This window comes from Myxocyprinus asiaticus, chromosome 2 (genome assembly GCF_019703515.2).
Source record: "Myxocyprinus asiaticus isolate MX2 ecotype Aquarium Trade chromosome 2, UBuf_Myxa_2, whole genome shotgun sequence".
Lineage (NCBI taxonomy): Eukaryota > Metazoa > Chordata > Actinopteri > Cypriniformes > Catostomidae > Myxocyprinus > Myxocyprinus asiaticus.
In genome coordinates this window covers 23,451,775-23,473,854 of record NC_059345.1, presented here as the reverse complement: position 1 = coordinate 23,473,854, position 22,080 = coordinate 23,451,775, and the positions used below count along the sequence as shown (strand labels likewise).

Sequence of the window (22,080 nt, the reverse complement as noted above, 5' to 3'; positions counted from 1 at the left end):
GGGGGTCAGTGCTGGGGTGTTCCTCCTAAAGTCCACAATCATCTCTACCGTTTTGAGCGTGTCCAGCTCCAGGTTGTTTTGGCCACACCAGTGAGCCAGCCGTTCAACCTCCCTTCTGTATACAGACTCATCGTCATCTTGGATGAGACCGATGACAGTGGTGTCATCTGCAAACTTCAGGAGCTTGACAGAGGCGTCCTTGGCAGTGCAGTCATTTGTATACAGGGAGAAGAGTAGTGGGGAGAGCACACATCCCTGGGGGGCACCAGTGCTGATTGTACATGTGCTGGAAGTGAATTTCCCTTGTCTCACTAGGTGCTGCCTGTCCATCAGAAAGCTGGTGATCCACTGACAGATAGACGTGAGAACAGAGAGTTGGTGTAATTTAGTCTGGAGAATAGATGGGATGATGGTGTTGAAAGCCGAACTGAATTTGACAAAAAGGATCCTTGCATATGTCCCTTGTCTTTCCAGAGGTTGCAGGATATGATGCAATCCCATGCTGACTGCATCATCCACAAACCTGTTTGCTTGATAAGCAAATTGAAGGGGATCTAGAAAGGGTCCAGCGATGTCCTTCAGGTGGGCCAACACCAGTCTATTAAATGATTTCATGAACACAGACGTCAGAGTGACGGGTCTGAAGTCATAAAGTCCTGTGATTTTGCTTTTTTTTGGGACAGGAATGATGATTGAGCATTTGAAGCAGCATGAGACTTCACACTGCTCCAGTGATCTATTGAAGATCAGTGTGAAGATGGGGGCCAGCTGGTTAGCACAGGATTTTAGACAAATGGGTAAAACACCATCCGGGCCCTGTTTTTTTTCCTTGTCTTTTGTTTTCAGAAGGCATGGCATACCTCCTCTTCACAGATCTTAAGTGCAGGTTGAGTAGCTGGAGTGGGGAGGAGGGGGGTTGCAGGAGGTGTTGTTGTTTGTGTGAAGGTCAGAGCAGGTGTGGGGTGTGAGATTGGGCCTTTCAAATGTAGAACACATTCAGATCGTCATTCAGTTGTTGGTTCACTACAGTGTTGGGGGTAGGAGTCCTGTAGTTAGTAAACTGTTTCAGGCCACTCCACACTGATGCAGGGTCATTAGCTGAAAACTTGTTTTTCAGCTTATCAGAATGACTTCTTTTAGCCACTCTGATTTCCTTATTCAGTGTGTTCCTAGTCTGATTGTACAAGATTTTATCCCCACTCCTGTAAGCATCCTCTTTTGCCTGACGAAGCTGCCTGAGTTCTGCTGTAAACCACGGTTTGTCATTGTTGAATGTTAAGTAAGTCCTAGCAGGAATGCACATATCCTCACAGAAACTGATATATGATGTCACAGTATCTGTTAACTCGTCCAGATTGTAGTTTCAGCTCTGCTTCATTGGTCCATCTCTTTACAGTCTTCACTACAGGTTTAGCTGATTTTAGTTTCTGCCTGTAGTTTGCAAGAAGATGAACCAGACAGTGATCAGAGAGTCCCAAAGCTGCTCTAGGGACAGAGCGATATGCTTCCTTTAAAGCGAGACCTATATCGACATAACCTGAAAGGCTGCTCAGCAAGGAAGAAGCCACTTCTCCAAAACTGCCATAAAAAAGCCAGACTACAGTTTGCAAGTGCACATGGGGATGAAGATCTTACTTTTTGGAGAAATGTCCTCTGGTCTGATGAAACAAAAATTGAACTGTTTGGCCATAATGACCATCGTTATGTTTGGAGGAAAAAAGGTGAGGCTTGCAAGCTGAAGAACACCATCCAAACCATGAAACATGTGGGGTGGCAGCATCATGTTGTTGGGGTGCTTTGCTGCAGGAGGGACTGGCGCACTTCACAAAATAGACAGCATCATGGGGAAGGAAAATTATGTGGATATATTGAAGCAACATCTGACCACAAGCATACCTCCAAGGTTGTGGCAAAATGGCTTAAGGACAACAAAATCAAGGTATTGGAGTGGCCATCACAAAGCCATGACCTCAGTCCGATAGTAAATTTGTGGGCAGAATTGAAAAAGCGTGTGCGAGCAAGGAGACCTACAAACCTGACTCAGTTACACCAGTTCTGTATGGAGGAATGGGCCAAAATTCCAGTGACTTATTGTGAGAAGCTTGTGAAAGGCTACCCAAAATGTCTGACCCAAGTTAAACAATTTAAAGGCAATGCTACCAAATACTAACAAAGTGTATGTAAACTTCTGACCCACTGGGAATGTGATTAAAGAAATAAAAGTGGAAATAAATCATTCTCTCTACTATTATTCTGACATTTCACATTCTTAAAATAAAGTAGTGATCCTAACTGACCTAAGACAGGAAATGTTTTCTACGATTAAATGTCAGGAATTGTGAAAAACTGAGTAAGGTGTATGTAAACTTCTGACTTCAACTGTGTATATATATATATATATATATATATATATATATATATATATATATTTTGTTTCGTGACTTCAAATAATACATATAATGGATTCGTAAACATTTTAAATTTCTAAAGCTGTAAATATGTACTAATGCTTTTTTTTAGATGCTTTTAAAATGTCCATATTGAACGCATCTATCCAAACATCCAAAAATGTATGTTTAAATGTAACAAAAATTCACATTCAAATAGCTATGTATAATAATGAGATCAGGCTGAGAGTGCAGCAAAGAGAACAGATGGTAGGACCACCACACTTTCAGTAAGTAATAAATAGTCTCTGGCAGTGGACTCGGGCCCACTGTGCAGACCTAATAATGTTCCATGGGGTCAAAACTTCTGGTTAAACTTCACTGACAAGGCTTCAGTTCAAATTAAAGATGTAAAATCTAATATTCTGAAGTATTTGGTTCTATATCTTTGACAATTTGCAGTCATGCAGCCCTTACTTTTTTAAACACAGGAGCTGTGTTCTTTGAGTGCAGACAGACATCGGCATGCTACATTAATTCTTATCTCCAAAGCCTAGACTCTAAACCCTTACTTCTTGTTTTTTCAGTCATTCCACTATCTTAGTTTTTCTTGTTTCAGTCTGACCACTCGTTCTCATCCAGCTCAGAGTCTTCGTCAGATTCGCTGTACTCCACGGCAATGCGACGTGATAATATGGTGGCCACATCGTTCCCTACTGGCTCCTTCTTTGCTTCCTGCTCCCTCTGTTCCTGCACCTTACGCAGCTGGATTCCTGTGAGAAAGAATTAAGACACAGACAATAAGAAAAATAAACTTGTTTTCCCTTTGAATTAAGTTTATTTTTTCACCCCATTGGCAAATATATATTTATTTTTGTTTAAAGCATAAACCTTACCAAATGTTTGCATATTTCTTTGAAAAGAATTACTGTAACTTCTCATGTAATTCTGCATTTTCAGTTTGATTTCAGTTTTTAATGCCATGCTATCTCAATGATTTTTTCATGATGACAAAATCCAGTTTAAAATATATCAGTAGGTAAAACAAACTAAAAATCTATTCAAGATGTTTAAAATAAAACAAGACAAAAAATATTGAGTAAGAAAAGTACTTTTTGCAGTGTGGGGTGATGTAACCTAGACATGTTTTCACGAGATTCAACCTAAAAGAGGATGAATATAAAAATATAAAGATGTAATCCTGAACACCCAAACCCCAATTTATGTGTGAACTTTAACCTCGTCTGATGGCAGCTAGCAGGTCGCTGCGTGCATCGCTCATTGGGATCAGGGGTACCTGGCCCTTCCTGGGGACCACCGGTGCTTCTGCCAAAGCCGTTGGCATGGTGTGTGTATGAGGGTGTGTAGGCGGTCCAGGTGGAGGTGGAGGGGGGGCTGCAGGGGGAGGATGGGTCGGGGAAGGGGTGTAGGAAGCAGGGAGGGCAGGAGTGGGTGGACAGTGGTTGTAGGATTGGGAGAGAGGTGGCACGGCACTGGGAAGGGCATAGGAGGGGCCAGTGGGGCTGTCGAAGGCTGTCTGGGCAGAGGGTATGAGAGGAGGAGGGGGAGGAGGTGCAGGAGGAACAAAATATTCTCGATGCTGAGACTGCTGACCACTGAGATACAGAGAATCAGAGAGAGAGAGAGGAATTATTCAAACACATAACCTTATATAAGAACTGGCCCATACAGAATATGTGCCTGCAGAAATCTAGTGTTCCACAGAATTTGAACAACTGGCGTTTATAAAATTCTACAAATCCCCCACAATGTGATTATGCTTTCATCTCCTTTTAGCACATTTTACCATGCTTACATCTTTTTTCCACAAAATCAGCATAGAAAATGGTGAAAAAGTCTGGGTCTATATTTGAGTCTATGCTGAGATTAATATAACATCCTACGTGGTAGAGGTGGGTATCTACAACTACCTCTCAATTGTAGAAAATTACATGAAAACACATAAATAAATAAAAAATAAAAAATAGATCCATATAAGAATCTAAATATTGATGCAATATTTTGAGAAAAATAATTTCGATATGATATATTGGCACAGCCCAAATATATTGTATTTTATAAACTCAGCAAAAAAAGAAACGTCCCTTTTTCAGGACATTGTATTTTAAAGATAATTTTGTAAAAATCCAAATAACTTTACAGATCTTTAATGTAAAGGGTTTAAACAATGTTTTCCATGCTTGTTCATGAACCATAAACAAACCATAAAATTGGAACGGTCGTTAAGACACTAACAGCTTACAGACGGTAGGCAATTAAGGTCACAGTTATAAAATCTTAGGACACTAAAGAGACCTTCCTACTGACTCTGAAAAACACCAAAGAAAGATGCCCAGGGTCCCTGCTCATCTGCGTAAACGTGCCTTAGGCATGCTGCATGGAGGCATGAGGACTGCAGATGTGGCCAGGGCAGTAAATTGTAATGTGCGTACTGTGAGATGCCTAAGACAGTGCTACAGGGAGACAGGAAGGACAGCTGATCATCCTCACAGTGGCAGACAACGTGTAACAACACCTGCACAGGATCGGTACATCCAAATATCACACCTGCGGGACAGGTACAGAATGGCAACAACAACTGCCCGAGTTACACCAGGAATGCACAATCCCTCCATCAGTGCTCAGACTGTCTGCAATAGGCTGAGAGAGGCTGGACTGAGGGCTTGTAGGCCTGTTGTAAGGCAGGTCCTTACCAGACATCACTGGCAACAATGTCGCCTATGGGCACAAACCCACCTTCGCTGGACCAGACAGGACTGGCAAAAAATGCTCTTCACTGACAAGTCGCGGTTTTGTCTCACCACGGGTGATGGTCGGACTCGTATTTATTGTCGAAGGAATGAGCGTTACACCGAGGCCTGTACTCTGGAGCGGGATCGATTTGGAGGTGTAGGGTCCGTCATGGTCTGGGGCGGTGTGTCACAGCATCATCGGACTGAGCTTGTTGTCATTGTAGGCAATCTCAATGCTGTGCGTTACAGGGAAGACATCCTCCTCCCTCATGTGGTACCCTTCCTGCAGGCTCATCCTGACATGACCCTCCAGCATGACAATGCCACCAGCCATACTGCTCATTCTGTGCATGATTTCCTGCAAGACAGGAATGTCAGTGTTCTGCCATGGCCAGAGAAGAGCCCGGATCTCAATCCCATTGAGCACGTCTAGGACCTGTTGGATCGGAGGGTGAGGGCTAGGGCCATTCCCCCCAGAAATGTCTGGGAACTTGCAAGTGCCTTGGTGGAAGAGTGGGGTAACATCTCACAGCAAAAACTGGCAAATCTGGTGCGGTCCATAAGGAGGAGATGCACTGCAGTACTTAATGTAGCTGGTGGCCACACCAGATACTGACTGTTACTTTTGATTTTGACCCCCTCTTTGTTCAGGGACACATTATTCCATTTCTGTTAGTCACATGTCTGTGAAACTTGTTCGGTTTATGGCTTAGTTGTTGAATCTTTTTATGTTCATACAGATATTTACACGTTAAGTTTGCTGAAAATAAAAGCAGTTGAAAGTGAGAGGACGTTTTATTTTTTTTTTTGCTGAGTTTACATTATTCAGACTAAATACATGTATAACAACTGAGCTCACATACAGCACCTATGACAATATTCTATTCACAATTTAGACCAGGCTTCCAAAGTGGGGGTTCGTGATGTAACTGGAGATGGTTTCTGTGATTGTGATAGAAATGCAAATACCAAAGTTTTTGTGAAAATGCATCATTTTTAAATAAAATGTGCACAGTTAAAACGGCAAAAATCTAACATTTTTTTCTGGTCATATACTGTATATACAGTACTGTGCAAAAGTCTTAGGCACATAAGATGTTTCACAAAAACATTTGTCTTAAGATGGTTATTTATATCTTCAGCTTTAGTGTGTCAATAGGAAATATACATTTTACACTCCGAAACATTCCTTTTGCAAATTGAATAGAATAGAAGAACAGGGAGCCCTGCAACATATGACATGGCCCCCACAGAGCCTGAACATTGAGTCAATCTGGGATGACATGAAGAAACAGAAGCAATTGAGCAATTCTGTCCTAAATAGATAGAAGAACTGTGGTGAATTCTCAAAGAAGCTTGAAACATCATATCTGCCAACAACCAAGAAAAGCAGTCCAGGTGTACCTAGGAGAATTGGTGCTGTTTTGAAGGCAAAGGTGATCACACCAAATACTGATTTAGCTTTTTTTTTTTAAGTTTACTGGACTTTGTATGATGTTAATTGATAAATGAAAACTATTTATGTCATTATTTTTGAAGACCTCCTCACAATGCAACATTTTTCACAAGTGCCTAAGACTTTTGCACAGTACTGTAAATATATAAAAAAAAATAGTTATTTAATATAAGATTGATTATACTGTATTTATTGAAAAGTAAAATTTCAGGTGGTACTTTAAGCAAATAATTTAGGTCATAGAAGTTCAGCTGACAAAAAAAAAATAAATAAATAAAAAATATATGGGAAAGGTTGGATTGACAAGAAAAATAAAAGAAAAAAAGAAAACCCAAAGAATAACCTGTAGTCTTTAGCCTGCAGTGGGCGTGGTCCATTAAGGGCAGGGTCTGTGATTGGTTGTCCGTGGGAAGTCTGAACCCTGCCAATAGTCTGTCTCCCAGCGGGAGTGGAGGAGGAAGGAGCTGGGCGGTAACCGCGGTCCAAGGACTGGGTCTGGACATGAGAGGGGGCCATGAGGTGATCTTTGCCATCAGAAGTGGAGTAGGCACTGGTCACGGCCATCTGCTGACCTGGGTGACTGGGGCTACCTGGGTAAGAGTGTTCACCCAAGTCTGAAGCAACAGACCTGATGGGGGGTGGTGAGGATGAGGGAAACATTAATGCAAATATTTGTATAGATTTGTGGACTTTTAAAAAATTTAAAAGTTAAGCTCTATCAATAGCATCTGTGGCATGCTGTTGATTAAGATAATAATTTTGACTGTAAAACAAAAATCATATTTACAGTATTAAACATACAATGGAAGTTCTATCCAAAATATTCTGTCATCATCCAATACTTTTAATACTCTCAATCAATATCAACTACATCAATTTAATTAAGAGAACACCGTAAGATGTGAACAGATGTGAAGCTTAAGGTTGGCAGGTGGTGCTGTATGTCTTTACAAACACAAATAGATGTTTTTTAAGTGTCAGCTTAAAGTGTCAACAGATGGCAGCAGTGAGCTTTCCTGAGGCCAGCCCAACTGGCCCACTTTAACATTCACATGTTGCCATGGAGACAGGCAGAGTGAAAAAGATCAGCAACCTGTTGTCAGGTGAAAGGGAGCCCTCCGATGACATGCCGTGGTATGGAGAAGGCGTGAATCGTGCATCTGGGCGGAACTCCTTGTCATACGCCATAACGTTCCACTCCTGCCTACGATTACGGGCTTTACGGACCTTTTTCACCTCACGACTGGGATCCTCCACCTGCTTCTGCTGCTCCTGAGTGAAAGACAGAAATAGAGTGTCAGAGAAAAGGAAAGAGAAAAGAAGGGTGGATGTGAAGTGTAAGTCCAGGATTTCATCCATAGTCTGTGAGCGATTTGCAGTAGAAGCAGAGAAGTAGTGAAGTTGCATTATTTTGTCTGGAGCAAGGATCGTTTTTATGACATTCTGGAGTGTTATGTTCTCTTTCTTGAAGATCACTCTATTACCGCTCATGCAAAACAATGCAATCGCATATGAGCACAAATTCACCACATATTAAGCAGTGTTATTACACGGCTCTCTGGAATACTCCATTCTGAATGGTTGCACTTCTGGGCACAAACAAAAATTTTACCGGTCATCCGGGTATTGCGGGTAATCTTTTACTATTTACATGATGTGCTCCTGTCCTTGTATCACTCTGCGATCTCTATAGGTAAGCTAATAAAATGATTTCTGTTTAATTTAAAACTCATGGTAGATTTTAGGTAGATCACAACTGTGACGCAAACCTGAGGTTGAATTCAGTGTTTCTGGAGACTCTGGGGTCTCTTTCATCTTAGATAATAACATACACTCACTGAGCACTTTATTAGGAACACTATGGTCCTAATAAATTTCACGACGTGGTCTTCTGCTGTTGTAGCCATCCACCTCAAGGTTCGATGTGTTGTGCATTCCGAGATGCTATTCTGCTCACTACAATTGTACAGAGTGGTTATCTCAGTTACGGTAGCATTTCTGTCAGCTCGAACCAGTCTGGCCATTCTCTGTTGACCTCTCTCATCAACAAGGTGTTTTGTCCACAGAAGTGCCGCTCACTGGATGTTCTTGTTTTTGGCAACATTCTGAGTAAACTCTAGAGACTGTTGTGTGTGAAAATCCCAGGAGATCAGCAGTTAAAGAAACAGATCACATTTGTTCTGATGTGAACATTAACTGAAGCTCCTGACCCATATCTGCTTGATTTTATGCACTGCACTGCTGCCACACGATTGGCTTATTAGATAATCGCATGAATAAGTAGATGTACAGGTGTTCCTAATAAAGTGCTCAGTGAGTGTAATTTCAATGCAAATCAATATTTCATGCCCATGTATTTATTTATTCGGTAAGTAGCAGTGTAATAAGCATGATAATGAACAAAAATAGAGGGTGAATACAAGTGTAAGAATGGCCAAAAATTTGTTGTGTCCAGAAAACAGGATAAAATGTTCCTTTCACATATGGACAAATCTTACGGAGGGTAATACATCTCTGTCTATGTGTCGTCTATTTAAAAAAAAAAAAAAAAGGATCGGAGTGTGTTTAGAATGCTCTGAGTGGGGAGGGGAACTGGCTGTCGCTCAAATTTCGCTCACATACTTTGGTTTAATCACAAATCACATTTGTGATAGAAAGTTTTAAACAGTCAAACCAAATGAAGAAAAACTGCACACATCTTTCACTGAAAAGTGCTGTAAAGAAGATTTTCTATGTGATTCAGGAAATGCATTAAACATTCACATGCACACACTACTCGGTAGAGAGGTTAGTGAGGAGAAAGCGGAGGGAGAGAAAGTGAATGACTGAACAGGTGTCAGCATTGCGAGGGAGTGGAAGAATAGATAAACTGACGAAAATGCAGGTCTCTTACGGAGGACAGAAGGGGACTTCTGAGAAGAGCCTGCCTGGAGTGGGACTTAGTCTGGTCTGAGTGAATCTGGCCTGAGCCACTGGTCTGGAGAGAAGGGGCAGAGTCTGGGGGGGTTAGAGCTCTCATTCATGCAGACACACAAGCTTCTAATTTGTATACAGATGAAACCTGGGACATTAGTCTTATCTGAGACCAGGAACTGATTCCAGCTTTTGATGATGTCATGAGTCACAGTCTTACAATCTTCCTTATGTTAGTACATGATGAACAAAAAAAAAAAATCACAGAACCATCATAAGCACACAAAGTGCTTACATATGACTCACACACCTTCTGTCTCCTTTTCTCTTTTCTTTTGTCCTCTGTGGCTTGCAGCATCTTCTCCCTCCACAAGATGAAGAAGTAGGAGGGATCTGTGTAGAACTTCAATGCATCCTTCTTATCATCTCTTTATACATTTTAACCACACACACACACACACACACACACACACACACACACACACACACACGAAAATGTGGTTAATGTTGTAGTAGCATTTTGTAGTGTTTACATTACATGATATGTAATCTTTCCCTTGGTGGAGTGTGACTTGACATTAAATGTGCAAAAATAAAGATGTCAGGATGATGATGATGAACATCTCACCTGTAAGGGCTAAGTATATTAAGAGGTGGAGGTTTGTCTCCACGATGGTAGAGCTCAAGGACAGGATTAGGAATTGAGGTCCTGGAAACCACCTGCTGATCCTGAATGGTGGAGCTCTTGAAGGCCTTTCGCATGTTGATATCCTGCAGAGAGACTACAGATGGGGACAGAGAAAGAGAGAGAATTCAGATGTGATGCATTCATTTTCTGCCATTGCTGGACAATAAAGTAAACTAAGCTAACCTAAAATATTTTATTATCCAGACTTGCTTTTCTGAAAGGGAAAATTAGCATTTCTGTGGAAAATCTCAGTGAATTCCTATTTGTCTATCCTATTCTAGATGTAATCTATTCTACACTGTCAAATGTGAGGTCTCTTTTGACAGGACAAAAAAACAACATATCTGCTGTCAGAAATAGTATTCTGGGCCAAACTTGCCATCTCTGAAAGCTATAGCTAAGACAGACATTTGACTAACCTGATCATCATCGTGGATGCAACAACCTATAAAACATTGGTGTGATAACCTATAGCACACTGCAGGTTAAAGTACAGACAGTAGGAAGTGACCGTTTCTCAGCCTTATTAGACTTTATTGAAGGTTGTGGCCTTTTTTTGACAGTAGCTGTGTCACATACTTACACATACTTAAAGAAAAACAGAATCAAAGCCAGAGAAAAAATGCCACCGCTATCTGTAATCCAGACCTTTAGGCAGGGCTTAACTTTTTGGCTCACCAACCAGTGACTAGCATATTCCCATGGCTAGTAAAAATGTTAAAAAATGTGGAACTGCCACAGTCTGTCTCCCTCATGCGCTTCAAGGACTCTTATTTTGAAGTTTTCCCCCAGACTTAATTTCCCATAGTGCACTGCCCTCATCACTTCCATCTGTTTCTTATTATCCTCACCTGTATTCTATTCCCTCATTAGTTCCTTTTGTATAAATATCCTCTAGTTTTACCCACTCCTTTGTTGGTCCTTGAAATGTTTTGTTGAGTTAATGAAGTGCTGCTTTGTGTTTAAGAAGTGCTATGTTTAATAGTTTGTTTCCACTCCAGCGTGTATAATTAAAGGATTTAAAGATTCCACTCATGCATTTCCTCTTCCACTCCTAGACACCAATGTTACAAGAACATCACTAGCCAAAATCCCCCACCCCACAAAAAATGATAAAGGTAACTGTAACTGCAAGCTTTTGTTTGATCATTTTATTTGAACGAGAATGAGTTTAGCAGGACACAGGCCTAAAGGAATATTCCAGGTTCAATGTAAGGTAAGCTCAATTGAGCTTATAATTTTATAGAAGCACTTGTGTTAATTCTTCCATTTAAAATCATGTATTATTTGAGCAATAAAGTTGTTTAACTTATGGTCGTTTTAGGGTTTACGGATTAGTGTTATGTCATCATGGCAACAAAGTTGTAAAATTGGCTATAACTTTACACAGAAAAGGCTAGTAAGATATTTTAATCACACTAAAATCATGTTTACATCTTGTGACTATACTTTTAAAACGGTGAGTATTTTAACATTTACGTATTGGCCCCATTCACTAACACTGCAAGTGCCTCACTGTAACCCACATTTTTGCTTTTTAAGGAGGTACAAGTTGAAATTGATTTGTAGTAATCAACATTATGCCACAATTGCTGTTGATTGAACTTAATTTGTATTGGACCCTGAATATTCCTTTAAGTCATCTTTTGGAATATCTGAAAGCAAACATGGCCAGTTAGAACAGAAGGAAAACTTTGCCAATAATTTGTCCATAATTCATGGAAGCCCAGACTTTAAACCCATTAATTCTAAATTGTACTTACCCTTATGAAAGTTTTCCATTGTTTCATAGTAGCATTTGTAATAGGGCTGAAACGATTAGTCGACGTTATCAACAACGTCGACAATAAAAAAAATTGTAGTCAAAATTTTTTGTCGAATAGTCATTTGATCTCATTTAACGTAACATGAGATCACAAACTCTAACAATGATGTGCTAGAGCAGCACTGTGGTTTGCGCCTGACTCCAAACCTTCCATACAGCTAAAATACAAAATAAGTAAATACAGAAGTACTCTCGTTGTGGAATAAGCGGAGCCGGAGCTCTTTAAAGGAAACACACCGGCGTTACATCTTTATTGCAGTTATATTTAATGTGCTATAGCTTTATTAAAGTTCAAATAATACGGAAGCATATCATGTAAATGACTACAAACTCCAAAACTGGCATTTCTCAGCGCCTCTTCCATGAGTTGCGCGAATGTCCTGATCTTAAGGGGACAGATTGAAACTGCACCCAGCTGAGGCAACCTCTGTCGTGGGGACACTCATCCCTCGAGCTTGCTACAGCTAGATTATAACGTGATGGCTCGTGACTTATTGAATAATATATGTCACTGTGCATTTCTTATCGTGAAGAAAATTGGCAATATGCAGCTTTATTGATGAGTTTTTTTTTTTGTTGTGAGTTAAAGATGGACTGAAGTGAACAGAAAGGTGAGAGAGGTAGTCTTCACCCCATTATATACTGCAACAAAATACGTTTTTTTTTTTTTTTTTTTGGCTTGTTTTCCAATATAAATATCTAAAACTCCTTTAAAACAAAGTGCATTTTCAATAAAAAATTGTTATCTGAGAATGTTGAATATAATATTAAAAATACAAATATTTTAAAATATCTAAAAATCCTTTAAAAAAAAGATGCATTCACCTGAGAAGCAGCATATAAGATATTTAGACTTACTTTTAGAGAACAGATCTTGAATATAAGTATATCATGTCTTTACTGCACTTGCAGAAGTATAACCAAGTGAAAAAGTACACTTGTATACAAAATACACTTATTTAAGATACAGTCTCTTAAAGCAAGTCTAAATATCTTATGTTACTTCTCAAGTAAATGTTTCTTGTTTTAAGGATTTTTAGACCATTTTAAATGGAAAACAAGACAAAAACTATTGATGATAATAGGATTTTTTGCAGTGAATTTCTTTACTGAATTAAACTTAGTGTTTTTTCTCCCTTTAATTCAGTGAATGTCATTTAGAGGTATTTTTAAAAGATGATCTGTTCTCTTTATTGTTAGCAAGCACGTTTAATACAACCTTTTAAGTCTGGGCTCAAGCTGAATAATTGGTTAAGAGCTCATGATTAATCGTTGCAATAATCATCGAATAATCGTTCTAATAATTGTTAGATTAATCGATTATCAAAATAATCATTAGTTGCAGCCCTAATTTGTAATAAAAAGGACATAACCACAGGTAAGACCATGGATGGCTCCTAATTGCCATTGTTAAAGTAGATACATAAGTCTTTCTAAAAAAATAAACGTTATTATTTGTTATGAAAAACGTATATCCTAAACACATTAAGAAACTTTAACTTTCACAGTTGTAATAAAAATGAAGTCTAATAGATTTAATATGAATCTATACAATTTAGTGTTTTACTAATGTTTTTTTTGTTTTGTTTTTTTTGTGAGCGATGATGTGTATTTTAAAACACCTTGTAATTTAAGTTGATGCATGGCACAGTACTGTTTCGTCTTTACCTCCTCAGAGCTGTTTATAATGTCAGGGCTATTTAGCAGTTTGAGAGGTTTGACTTCCTCTACATAGTGCTTTAAAGTAGAACATTCTCTGTAGAACTGAAATGGTTTACATACTGTAAATTTAGTCTCCGACGCGATATCGAGTGAAGCCTGATTGACAAATTCAGCTCCACGCAATCCCAGAATTCTGGCTATCCTATCTCTGGAGCACGATGATGTGTGTGCTCTGGTGGTTTGTGCGATACCATGCTTTATTATCCTTGCACAGATGCGCGTGTCAAAAATGAGAGGCATTCAGTATTTAGTGCTTATAAAGCATTGAACACAAGATTAATAAAGTTAAATTTGCTTCAGCAGTGCACCAACATTCATATATATTTAAAAGCAGATAGAATTCTGCAAACATCACCTACCAAAGTGGCTTGTAACAGGCTCTATCATTTGGCAGGTGGACGGGTGTTAGCTGTCAAGACCTGCTTGTTGTGTTTATTGAGTGCACTGGGCCGTATGATAGCCAGTTATCAGTCACACTTTGAGGTCTGGACAAGGATAAGGCAATACTTTTAATCATTAACCTGTAATACTGATCTGACATCAGTTTAATGTCTCTTCTAAAATGATTCAAATTGGGGTTTAACCAAGACAAGCTGTCCCTTGGTCAGCATAAAGAGTAAAAGGCCTTAAATCAGAGCTGTGTGAAATCCCTGCTTAAGTCTCTTATTTGTTTGTAGAGGGAGAGAGAGAGGACAGGACACAACAGGTGGTCATTCACACACACTGCCTCTCACCCAGGACTAATCTAGAATGGCACAAACACAGACTATCTGTGACGTGACCTTAGACTTCCCTGAAGCATGTGTAAGTCTAGCCTTACACTACTATGGACCATTTCCTGTAGACTGAGGTAAGTCAGTGACGTTACTTACTTCAGATGTTCTTACTCTATCCTTTATCCAATTTTAATTATAATTTAATATATGCAAATTTAATATATGCGAAATACCATAATATTGCAAAAAAATTTGCAAAAAAAGCCACATTCCCATCTCATGTTCAAAAGAACAAAATCGTCACTTTCAGAGAAATTGTAGCCACTGTGACTCTTATTAATAAAATACTTGCAGTTTAGAGCTTGCAGAAAAAACACTCTAGAAGAACTTGTCTGGGAGTGACAGCACATCACACAGTTCTGGGAGCACCATGTGTGTGTGCGTTCCTCCGTCCTTATGTCTTTGCCGTGTGGATCAAGAATACATGGAATTTTTTTTTGTATTCGACTTATTTGCTCTGCAAACTCTATGGAGGCTTTGGATTTTCTAGACACCGTAATTTCAGGATGACCAGAGCAACATTTCAGATGCTATGATTGATCCTCTGGTTAGTTTTATTTGAATCTTGGTGTTTCCATCCAGCAGTTTTTGTGTGATATCCCAAAATGTGCATACAAATACATGGATGGAAACCCAGCTATAGTCACTACTTTTAGTTTGTTACTCCCCAGCACTGCCCCTTATATTAGCTACCTCTCAACGGGGACATTTGTTATACATTTCAGTTTGAAATTTGTTTCGTGTTTCAGTTTGTTTTAGAAAGTCACTTGTTAGGTATGGATCACAAAAAAAAAAAAAAAAAAACTAGCTGCAAAAAGTCTTTAATAACCAGCTCCAATAGAATAATGTGGTTACGGTACTCATTTTTTTAATGAATAGCTCATCCCAAAATGAACATTTTGTAGCTCTCAAACCTTATTCACATTTGTGCACATTCTAAATTTCTAACGTTTTAACCCTGATCTGGCATGTTATGAACATTTTTTTTTCTCCCCTTTTCTCCCCAATTTGGAATGCCTAATTCCCAATGCTGTATAATTTATTAAGGTCTCCTTCATTAGGCCTGTCTTGTGCCTGTTTGACTTTGAGGGGGAGAAGTTTGTTTTGATGTAAAGAATGACTGACTGCCTCACAATCACTCTCTAATTACAGTTGAAGTCAGAAGTTTACATAATCAGACAAATTCTGGAATTGGAACACACTGGAATTGTGCTATAGTCAATTAAAAGTGAAACAATTTGTCTAAATTTTTGGAAGTTACTTGTTTCATGCACAAAGCAGAAGTCCTAAACGACTTGCCAAAACTATAGTGTGCTAATATTAAATCTGTGGAGTGGTTAAATGAGTTTTAATGACTTCAACCTAAGTGTATGTAAACTTCTGACTTCAACTGTATGTATGCCACTGGAGAACATACACAATATTAAAGCACTGACTGCACCGCTGGGGCCACTGTACTGTTTTATTGAGCATTACTAACGTAAGGCTGAGCGTACTGGCTGATCTGAAGGCAGAAATGGGGTATATCAGGTCAAACCTGGGACAGCTTATAAAAGGAGGTGGTAGTTCTGGTTTTCAAAAATTTAGTATGAACAAACACCCAAAATGCATTTCTGTTCTAATGGAACAATACAGCTTTTTTAATTTGTCCATTTGTTCAAATATCTATACCATACATTCTCTCAAAAACAACAATGGTGCAGCTTTCAGGACACCAACAAAGACAAATTCATGTTTTAAATGACAGTCACCATTAAAAAGCTTAGTTAAAAAGTCCAGGACTACGCTTTCTCTGTCAGAGCTGTCGATGGTGGATATTTATTCTTGTTCTCAAAATAATACCCTTTCATTCAGAAGCAATTTGTGTCACATTTACCTGCAATTAGGGTGATGTTATTGATCCCAAAATGGCTGCTCAGAGAGACAACTGAGCCATATTGTTATCTACGGAGACAGTTCCCTCTGATACATGGTTCTATGCACATATTGACCACAGGCCTTTGTGTATGTAGTGCGTTTGAGACAAAAAGAAGCTCAGTTTTAAGTTTTAAAGCTGATTATAAATTAATAATTAGAATGGACGCTAGGAGGGGGGATGGGGTGACTTTTGGATCAGACCCAGCCATGAATGCCAGCAAACCCCATTATCCTCTGCCCTTTTTTTTGTGAGATGTATTAATATTCAGAGACCATCTAATTTTCTGTCCTGTTTCCTCCTCCCCAACCACCTACTCTCGCTGTGCAGATAAAACTCTAGATCACTATCAGGTCAGACAGTCACACACATTAGAGAGCTATAAACATGCACATGCAGCACAGAAACCACACGCTGTGCATTTCCAGCAAGCCTTGCTCTCAGCACAGGTGTGGTTGAGAGGTCATCATTCACTCTGATAACCAGGTGATAATGGAACACTTGGACTTTAAAAGAAATGTCGATGTTTCTTCGCCCTCAGTGAGGGTTCATGAGGGAGCTGGTGCATGTTAAACACTCTTTATCGACTCCCCAGTTATTGATTGCAGCTGGGCTCAATCTTTTAAATAGATTAACATATCCTGGCTACATACACACCAGGCAGGATGCTTTCAGACCTGTAGTTTGATTGATTTGTTCAGAAACGGGCTAAAAATGTTACCTTGTTCCACTTTCTTCTTGGTTTGGTTCGCAATGTCAAATCAGCCCAAAAGTGTGTTAAAGTCACGTGAGCAAATTGTCCCCTCATTGGTCAGAATTTGTGTGCTGTTCTGGGGTTTAGCTCATAGTGGCGTAGGGGTGGGCAATATACCAGCAGAAATGTGTCAACGGTACAAATTTTCGAAGCATTGTTTGCTGGCGTGGGGAGAGGGAAAGGGCAAGCGGAGACACACAGAGAGAGAGAGAGATAGGGGAGAGAGAGAACTTGCTTGCCGGCTCCTGGACGCGCTGTCGCCCTGTTCTCAACCATTCCTCCACCTTTTGATGGATGCCAGCTCGCTCCTACCCTGGCGGACGGCAGTGAGTCCTTCAGCCCCTGGCGGACGGAACTGTTCCTCCCCTTCTTCGGCGGACAGCATCGGTTCCTCTGGCATCTTAGTGGCTAGTTTTTTTTCAATTATCTCAAGACTAGACTATTGTAACTCTCTCTACGCAGGGGTCTGTCAGCGGCAACTGTCCCATCTGCAACTCATGCAGAATGCTGCATCCAGGCTACTGACTGGCACTAAAAAAAAAGGAGCATATTACTCCTGTGCTATTACTCCTCTCTTCACTGGCTTCCGGTGCGCTACAGAATTGATTTTAAGATTTTATTACTAGTTTTTAAAGCACTACACAATCCGTCTCAGTATATTAGATCTACAAACCAAGTGCTGTTGGCTGTCCCTCGGTCCGAGCTAAAATCTAAGGGGGATCAAGCTTTTTCAGTAGTTGCCCCTAAACTATGGAATAATCTTCCTCTTCATATTTGTTTGGACCAATCTGTTGAGGTCTTCAAGTCTGTTGAAAACTTCTCTCTTTTCTCTTGCTTTTGAATCTAGGGAATCTTAAACTGGAGTTATACGCACATACACTGTCTTTTTTAATATACAGTCTTTCCTGTTGAATTTATGTTAGGTGTGGTGATGAACAAATTTGTTTTTAAATGTGCTATATAAAATAAACTGAATTGAATTGAATTGGTTGGTTCTTTGGCCAAGTGTGAAAACACCCTTAGATTCCTAAATAGGGTTACGTTCACAAATAGTTTGGTTTAAAAACTAGGGTGACATCCACATTCTATAATCAAATTGACTGATCTGTCACATAATACAATTCAAGAGCAGCTCTCACTGCACACACATCTCGTGTTTTTCATGAGGGGTTTCGGTAACTCACAGAGATGGAGATATGAGCTCTGTATCAGTCAATGGTTTTAGATGCAGTCCCTGTGTCTTCTGGAACCAAATGCTGCACTCTGCACTTAGTTAACAAAAAAAAAAAAAAAAAAAAAAAAAATGCATTCGAAGCTGCTATTGATTTATTAATATTTTACTGGTGTGCTTGTGCCTCATTTGGATTTGTTTATTAAATAACATCATGTTAATTGTAATGAAACTTGCCGGTGTTAGTCTGCATCTTTGATATTCTGTATACTTTAGTCACTTGATGCTGAACATGTAATATGGCCCAAATCTTGATTATACATATATCATGGACAGAATGTTTATGGATAAAAACAATTCTTCATCAAAGACCTCTCCCATCTATTTCATATATTGAGACAAGAAAGAGGGTTAGACACTATGTTTTTGTATACCACAGAGAGAAAAGCAAAAAAAAAAAAAAAAAAAAGGAAAAGAGAGTGGAGGGAGGAGTAAACTGATACAGTTTGACGTCTCTCTCTCTCTATCTTTCACAGCACACAGAAAAAGCTGGGTCACCCCAGTGATATTTATATAATATTGGATTGCTAACGCAATGGTAAACTGCCAGCCAGAGGTGAAGGCACCGGAAGTGTTCGAGTGGCCATATTGGTGTTCCCCAACTGCCATAGAGCCTCAACGACTGATAGCCAATACCGCAGCTGTTTCACCATCTCTGACATCAGTATACAACTGTCGACAATTCGCCGCCTATAATGACAATTGTGATTGATTTTTTTAACTGCTTGTTATGGAAAATATTCATTGATAGGGAGAAGATACACACTGATCGTAATGCCAGAGCAGGGGTGGACTGGGAAGAAAATTCGGCCTGGGATTTTACATAAAAACTGTCCTTTTCTGCAAATCGCTCTGCATAATGCAGCGGCCCCATTTCGCAGCCGGCCCACCAGGAAAAGTCCTGGTTCTCCCAATGGCCAGTCCGCCACTGTGTCAGAGCATCCATCTGCCTCAGTGTGTAGCTTATCAGTGCAACACAACGTTCACCAAGGGATGTGGCAAAACTGTCATGCAGTTGGAATGCAATTATGAAAAGCCGCAATACCTGCTTGTTATAGGGTGACAACGCATCGTTTTTCCCGAACAGCTTCTTTTTCTGACCTTTGAATAAGTCAGACTGGGATTTCTAAATCGTCTAAAATGCATGTTTTCATACTGACATGCCATACATTCTGTGTATGTAAAGAGAGAGAGTGCAAGCGAGAATGTGTGCTCAAGTCACCGTGAGAAAAGGCACTTTTAAATTAAACAATTTATGCAAAATAACTCACAAAAAACACTTTGATATTTGCAATACATTTGTCTGAAAATGTCTGTATCTTACATCAGTTTTAGTAAACTTGTTTACATTCAGCTTGATCTGTTCGCCACTGTAGTTAGTAAGAGCTAATTTATGATATAGATATACTTGCTCAGGCTTTCGGGAAAATATTCAAGCTCTAAAAAAAATAATTACATGCGTAGGATGTTTGTGTTGTAAGGCTTTGCAGGCAGATTTCAGATATACAGTTGTGCTTAAAAGTTTGCATACCCTTAGAGAGTTGGTAATATATGTGCCATTTTTAAAGAAAACATGAGTGAGCAGGCAAAACACATTTCTTTTATTTCTTATGGGATTCATATTCAACTGTAGGTTATAACAGAATGGCACAATCATAAAACAAAACATGGCAACAAAGAAAAAATGAAATGACCCCTGTTCAAAAGTCTGCATACCCTTAGTTCTTAATACTGTGTATTGCCCCCTTTAGCATCAATGACAGCGTGCAGTCTTTTGTAATAGTTGTCTATGAGGCCCCAAATTCTTGCAGGTGGTATAGCTGCCTATTCATCTGGGCAAAATGCCTCCAGGTCATGCAAAGTCTTTGGTCATCTTGCATGAACCGCATGTTTGAGATCTCCCCAGAGTGGCTCGATGATATTAAGGTCAGGAGACTGCGATGGCCACTCCAGAACCTTCACCTTTTTCTGCTGTAACCACTGGAGGGTCAACTTGGCCTTGTGCATAGGGTCATTGTCATGCTGGAAAGTCCAAGAGCATCCCATGTGCAGCTTTCGTGCAGAAGAATGCAAATTGTCTGCCAGTATTTTCTGATAACATGCTGCATTCATCTTGCCATCAATTTTCACAAGATTCCCAGTGCCTTTAGAGCTCACACACACCCCCAAATCATCAGTGAGCCACCACCATGCTTCACAGTGGGGATGGTATTCTTTTCACTATAGGCCTTGTTGACCCCTCTCCAAACATAGCGCTTATGGTTGTGGCCATAAAGCTCTATTTTGGTCTCGTCACTTCAAATTACAGTGTGCCAGAAGCTGTGAGGCGTGTCAAGGTGTTGTCGGGCATATTGTAACAGGGCTTTTTTGTGGGAGTGGTGCAGTAAAGGCTTCTTTCTGGCAACTCGACCATGCAGCTCACTTTTGTTCAAGTATCGTCGTATTGTGCTCCTTGAAACAACCACACCATCTTTTTCCAGAGCAGCCTGTATTTCTCCTGAAGTTACCTGTGGGTTTTTCTTTGTATCACGAACAATTCTTCTGGCAGTTGTGGCTGAAATCTTTCTTGGTCTACCTGACTTCTTAATAAGTGATTAAACAGTACTGACTGGCATTTTCAAGGCTTTGGATATATTTTTATATCCTTTTCCATCTTTATAAAGTTCCATTACCTTGTTACGCAGGTCTTTTGACAGTTCTTTTCTGCTCCCCATGGCAAACTTTTGAGCACAACTGTATAAGTGGTGGTTGAATGACTGAAGTATACCAGAGTCTATTTAGCAGAGATGGGCCACTTCTATTCAAATGAATGGGAGAAATTGGAATGCCCAACCAAGAAGCTCTAGTGCCCAACAGTCAACGGATGTGGAAAGGAAGTCCTGCCTTACAGATAAAATCACCTTTTAGATAGACATCGCCTGTCAATCAACTCAAGAACGTGCATGCGCATTAGCTATACAAGCCAGGAAAATTGCGTTTTTTTAGCATAAATGAGGTAAAGAAGCACAATTTATGATACCAGTTTTTTCAGATTTTACTGCTGATTTAAAATATGCTCTTTGATCGTCATCTTGACCAACTGTTTTTGAGGTTGTTTTTGGTGTTCCCCCATTCAAGTAGATAGGAGCTGCACTGGCATGACTGGAAATAGCCTCCCGAGAGCATTCCAAAGATGGCTGACAGTGGACTGAGAAAGACTTTGAGTATACTCTTTGAAATTATATGTTTTCCTATTAAAGTCAACAGGCACAATGGAATGTTTGGGCATAGCAAAATGGTGTCACAGTGCCCTCAATGTTATGACGTCATCAGCAGTCCAGTTCTATATTATAGATCAGTGGTCACCCCTCTAACTACAGGCTTAAAGAAGACCATAACACAGGACAGCACTCAAAGGCAAACCCTCTCTTTCCCTTTCTCAAACTCTCTCCAGCTGCTACCTGCAACAGCTAAAAGCCTGATAAGATCTGAAGATGATCTAGAGATTAAGCGTAATGATTGTTGTTACCCTCTTCCACGGTGGAGTCCAGCTGGGTGACTTTGATAGCCAGCAAGTCCACTCTCTCCTGCAGGTTATTCATACGCAGGTAGAAACTGTTAGCTTCATTAAACAGCTCCCCGAAGATGTCCTCTGCATGACGACCTGTAAGACCGACAGTG

At 39.9% G+C, this 22,080-nt stretch overlaps 1 protein-coding gene across 1 annotated transcript in view; it reads right to left on the bottom strand.

Moving 5' to 3' along the window:
• zgc:109889 (uncharacterized protein LOC553542 homolog) overlaps positions 1-22,080 on the bottom strand; it is a 57,410-nt gene that overhangs the window by 8,396 nt on the left and 26,934 nt on the right. The window contains exons 3-9 of the mRNA XM_051723020.1: positions 21,929-22,063; positions 10,138-10,291; positions 9,820-9,937; positions 7,690-7,868; positions 6,940-7,224; positions 3,627-4,003; positions 2,960-3,160 (exon numbers count right to left, since the gene is read on the bottom strand). Coding sequence (XP_051578980.1) covers positions 3,003-3,160; positions 3,627-4,003; positions 6,940-7,224; positions 7,690-7,868; positions 9,820-9,937; positions 10,138-10,291; positions 21,929-22,063 — 1,406 coding nt within the window. The 3' untranslated portion in view covers positions 2,960-3,002. The remainder of the gene's footprint in view (positions 1-2,959; positions 3,161-3,626; positions 4,004-6,939; positions 7,225-7,689; positions 7,869-9,819; positions 9,938-10,137; positions 10,292-21,928; positions 22,064-22,080) is intronic.